This window comes from Trachymyrmex cornetzi, unplaced genomic scaffold (assembly GCF_001594075.2).
Source record: "Trachymyrmex cornetzi isolate Tcor2-1 unplaced genomic scaffold, Tcor1.1 scaffold485, whole genome shotgun sequence".
Lineage (NCBI taxonomy): Eukaryota > Metazoa > Arthropoda > Insecta > Hymenoptera > Formicidae > Trachymyrmex > Trachymyrmex cornetzi.
This window is the reverse complement of record NW_017299674.1, coordinates 214,181-219,888: the sequence shown is the minus strand read 5'-3', so window position 1 is coordinate 219,888 and position 5,708 is coordinate 214,181. Positions and strand designations below refer to the sequence as shown.

The window sequence follows — 5,708 nt, the reverse complement described above, 5'->3', positions numbered from 1 at the left end:
GATGTAGTTATCGGCGTCTCTCTGGATATCAGAAACGCCTTCAACTCCCTCTCCTGAAATGTAATTGGCCTTGCTCTGAGAAGACATAGAGTGCCTCTTTATATTCGGAGGATCCTGAGGTCGTATCTTGAGAAGCGATGCCTCTAGTATTGCGTGGCTGACGGCGTGCTCGTGAATCGGGCCGCGGATAGAGGTGTCCCACAGGGGTCTATTCTGGGGCCACCTCTTGTGGAACCTCGTCTTTGACGGGGTCCTCTCGGAGGCTGATCTTCCCCCCTACTGCATGGTCGCTTGCTATGCGGACGACACTATTGTCCTGGCAGTCGGGGGGAATTGGGAAGAAGCACGCCTGAAAGCAAACGAGGCACTCCACAGTGTTGTGGAGAAGATCCATAACCTCGGGCTTCAGGTCGCGCTGGAAAAAACCGAGGCCGTTGGCTTCCACCGCAAGGGATGGCAGGCTGGTCTGGTTATAAGGGTCGCCGACATGGATATTCGGCTCACCCAGACTATGAATTATCTGGGGCTCCTCCTAGATAGGAGACCCTTTTTTGAGGATCACTTTGCGAGGGTGACCAAGAAGACGGAACGGGCAGCTTTATCGTTGAACAGACTTATGCCAAATTTAGGCGGACTTGGAAGTAAGGCTCGTCGTCTTTTCGCAAACATTATCGCCTCCATTGCATTGTATGCTTCCCCCGTCTGGGTGGACGAGGTGAAGAAAAGGTGCTCTATCCGTAACGCACTTAGGGCCGCGCAACGAAGGATTGCTGGGAGAGTGATTCACTCTTACAGCACGGTCTCCCACGCCGTGAACACCGCTCTAGCTGGTACCCCACCGCTCGAGCTGGTGGCGGAATTCCACTCGGAGACATACTTCGAGATCTCCGAGCTGAAAGATCAGATGGGACCGATCGTTGTTACACCCGATTTGGTAAATCGGGTAAGGGAGCAGGGGAAACTGAGGATGTTCGATAAGTGGAGACTTTGGATCGCGGCCTCCGATCAGAGGGGAGACAAGACCATTCTGGCGGTGCAGGACTGCCTCAAGAATTGGGTGGAGGCTAGGATAGGCTCTCGCATCGTGCGACGCAGATACTTACTAATCACGGCTGTTTTAGCCGGTATCTGCGTCGCATAGGGAAGGAGACGTCTGAGCGCTGTTGGCACTGCAACGAGGCCAGGGACACGGCGTCCCATACCCTGGAGTGTCCGGCCTGGGCCATACAAAGGGCTTCGCTCAGAGAGGTAGTTGGCCAAGATCTATCGCTGAGTGCCATTATCAAGACCCTACTCAATGAAGAAGGAAGGAAAGCCTTTCTCGCCTTTGCGGAGGATGTTATGAGGAAAAAGGAAGCGAGCGAAAGGGCTAGAGAGGGAGTACCGGTCGTTTTGACTGGAAGCTGATCAATCTGACCGATCACCCGAGTTCGCTAAATAAGGCGAGGGAATCGATACAAGAAGATAGAAGGAGGTCCCGCGATTTGCAGAACCTCCTTTCGGAACAGGCTTCACGAACCTCTAATCATTTGGAGTTCGAGAGTCAACTCAACACAGTCTGGCGGTTTGTTCAGAAGAAAGATGAGCTGCAACACGGTAATTCCCGGTGCAACCAGAAGAGCCCAGATAGGACTCAAAGAAGACACGGGATCCAGTTCCGTTAATTAGGAGCTGGACATCTGAATCCGCTATTTAGGACTGGAGAAGACGGTGTATCGGCGCTGGCTTGGGATGGCACCTTTACCCCAGTCCAGCAACATCCGCTCCAGTTCGCTGTGGGGTCTGGCGACTCCTAGTATCGGCACGGGAGGCTAGGCGGTGAGGGAAGGTGATGTCCCCCTTCAAGGTGTACATTAAGTTAGGATAGGGCGCTGGGTCGGGCCGGTAGTATTGCGGACGCGAAGATCCCGGTTCGACCCAATTCGCGCTAAGGTTAGGACATCCGCAGTGGTTTTAGTGGGTAGTACACAGTCCCGGTAGATCCGGGTGAGTCCACATAACCCGGTTCCTTCCCTCGAAGAGCCGGGCATGCGCAAATGCATTTCCACTGCGTCAATAAAAAAAAAAGTAAATAAGTTTGTGTAAAGGGCGGTATATGTGGTGTATAAAATTGTAACCCCGAGGGGATCAATAAAGTTTATCTATTTATTTATCTTATAGGGACAAAATAAACACCAGTTGAAACTGCATTTTTCCCCTTTAAAATGCATTTTTTTAAATCTCTATAATTTTTCCTTTCATCGAGATACTTTAGTCTTTATAAAATGCGAGTAAATCACAAGCGATCCCAAATTTATGAACGGTGTATACATATAGATTATCCTATAAAAGTAAGTTTGCATGTCTAATATGAATATTAATATAAATGCAGTACTGCTCAAAATTGACCAATTAAATAGTCGAGGCATGACATATTACATAATAGTGAAAATGCATGCAAAATTATATCAATATAATATGATTTATTGTACAATTTATGATATTATTAAGTTACTATTTATCTTTTAAATACAGGGTGATTTTTTTTAACCTGAAACTTTCAAATATCTCGAAAAATAAGCATACTAAGAAAAAATGTTAAGAATCAATATTTCATCATTCCGAGGGTGACATATACTGACGTTAAAATCAGCCCCCCTCCACCCCGCCCCTTGGGCGGTGAGGGAGGCAAGTTTGAAATCTTAAATAGGAACCCCTATTTTTTATTGCATATTCGGAATTTTTGGCTAAAAGCACATACGATTTGTCTGAAACATTTTTCTCGATTCATGATAGATGGCGCTGTAATCGACGAAATCAATTTCTTCGATTTCTCTTACTGAGAACCCATGCTTACGATTCTGCAATACATTAACAATAAAAATACCACGTTTTCATTGTTAATATTCAAAATTAGTCTTAAAACTTTTCATTATTTTTAATTACTTAGAAAATTGCTACGTCCACGTCGTTGTTCCTGGGTTACGCTAAAAATAGTTTCTTGAGAAGTAATTAATGAGTAATTCTCAGTAAGAGAAGAAGAAATTGAATTTCGTCGATTACAGCGCCATCTATCATGAATCGAGAAAAATGTTTCAGACAAATCGTATGTGCTTTTAGCCAAAGATTTTGAATATGCAATAAAAAATAGGGGTTCCCATTTAAGATTTCAAACTTCCCCCCCCCCCCTCACCGCTCAGGGGGCAGGGTGGAGGAGCTGATTTTAACGTCAGTGTATGTCACCCTCGGAATGATGAAATATTGATTCTTAACATTTTTTCTTAGTGTGCTTATTTTTCGAGATATTTGAAAGTTTCAGGTTAAAAAAATCACCCTATATATCGATATATTTATAATATTATATATTGATTTGTTAGATATTTTATTATTTTTTATTATATCAATATGCGTGCGTGCGTGTGTGTAAATAAGATTCATGTTTGAAAACACCTTTACTACTGTGCTATATCAACGCATGAATTTCAAATAATTTAATTGACCAACTTTAAATCATTCTATAAAGACTATTGTAATCTAGTTATCTTTTAATATTAGAATTTTTATTTTGAAATAATTTCAAGAATCTGCCATTAACTGTTATTATTCAAAATCTGGAACTGTGAAATGAATCCTTTGCTTGACGAAATCTAATTTAGTACCGTAAGAGAAATAGGAAAGGTTTAAACAGTTTTTAATGTTGATTATATTAAAAGATAATAGACCAGTAGCATATCACAAAATTGACAAGATAGAAGAAAATGCTCCTTGACTTTTAACTCGAATAATTACACTAGTTTACAAAAAAACGTTTTTTTTTAATTACTTTAAACTAAACAAAATGTTTTTTTATAGATTTATGGATGCCAAAAACGCACCTGCAATTTCAATTTCTCTAGCACGTCAGGTTTTCAAATAATAAAAATTTAATGTGCAAAAAATGTCTTTTTTTACAATATTTGACATTTTTTATAATAAGGAAAGGTTAATATTATCTTGAAATTCTAATCAGAAGTCATTCCAATAAGAACGAGAAGGTATAATATACGTATATTTGTAGAATATACCCAAATATAACATACAGCGCCTACAAAGCGTTAAGAATTATTAAGCGTTAAAAAAGTGTTTTTATATAAGCGCTTTTTAGCGCTTTGTAGGTGCTGTTGTGCTACTTGGGTAACATATACTATGTATAGAATAAAGGTCATGTATTATCTAAGCGTAGAACGGAGTTATCTGTCCATCTCGAATATTTCTAAAAAGACGCATTAAAAAAAATATTTTAGACAAAAATTGTATAGGTAGTCCGTATATGTATCAATAGCCACAAACCAGAAATTATATATGACTTTATTATCGTCGAAAAATTTACTATTTTAGAGAAATCTTGCATTTAAATCTATAATACAGCTAAAACATAAAATTAAAAAAGATTAAAAAATAAAATTTAGGAAATTTAAAAAATATATACATTTTATTGGGGATAAATAATATATACATGACTTTTAATCGGAATTTTGCAATAACGTTAATTTTTTTTGCAAAAGAATGTCAAATATTGTTAGAAAAATTACTTTTTAGATATTAAATCTCAATTATCTTGGAAATATGATGTGCTGAAATTTTTTAGCATTATGCGACATCGTTTTAAGCATATAAAAGTTTAAGAAGAATAAGAAACCTCTAGTCTGGTTCAAAGTAATTTTTTGCTGTAAATTAGTGTTATTGTACTAAATAAATTTCGTTTATACGGACCGACGGATTAACATTGAATAATCGATCGTACAAGTCTGGAATTAGTAGCAATGCGAGATCTGTAATGAACGGATCAATTGATTTTCGATTAATATTTTTCGTCAATATTTTTCACTATTTAAATTTCAATTCCAAATGTATGCTTGGAGCAAGTAAAATTATTATCGTGCCAAAAATGGACTGAATAATATGTTAACATCTAATAACATTGACGTCGTTCAATTACATTGTATGTATGTACTGTACATGCCATAAATTTTACTATACTATTTCTTCTTATAGCATGTAAACGTATAAAATAATCCTGTAAGATTTTCCAAAAATATGTGTTTCAGGCTATGTCATACATGTAGAATTCTCTGAATTGATCCTGAGCGATGAAATTGCATATGCAATGTTTCAATTAATTATTCTACCATTATAACTTGTTAAATTTGAAATAGTCAGAGATTGGTCGAATATTGGCAATTCTCGTCAAGATGTAATCATATATAGAGACATACTATGGGAAGGGGAGGGAGAGAGAGAGAGAGAGAACATCGCTTATTTCTCTCTAAAAAAAACTGACACCGGCGAATAGTGCAACTGCTACAAAGGAACGTACTGACATTTCTTTGTCTCTTCTCATATGCATTTGTTTGTTTGCTTGTCAGTAAATTCTCTTCTCAATAAAATATAAGACAGATTACAACATATATTATTTTCTATAACGTCATGTAATAGCGTTGTATAATGCTAGTATTAATTACATACAGGGTGTTCCCATACAAGTTGTCACCTCTTTTCATCTTGTATAAACAAAGATAGATACAAATACAATATCAAATTAAATAGATCTTACTAAACTTTATTATATATAAGAACAGTGATCACTTAGAAAAATTATCTACTATATAAAACGAAGAGATATGCATAATTTTTGTACGATAAAGTAGATATTTTGATATAATAAAAGTTGTAGTGTTCCAACGAATATG

At 37.8% G+C, this 5,708-nt stretch overlaps 1 protein-coding gene across 1 annotated transcript; it reads left to right on the top strand.

The window, feature by feature from the left end:
• Positions 1–283: 283 nt before the first annotated feature.
• LOC108765353 (uncharacterized) lies at positions 284–1,815 on the top strand. The gene is made up of 4 exons (XM_018514029.1): positions 284–1,091; positions 1,142–1,380; positions 1,491–1,596; positions 1,697–1,815. Exons 1-4 carry the CDS (start codon positions 284–286, stop codon positions 1,813–1,815), a joined length of 1,272 nt encoding a protein of 423 aa, XP_018369531.1.
• Positions 1,816–5,708: the final 3,893 nt, after the last annotated feature.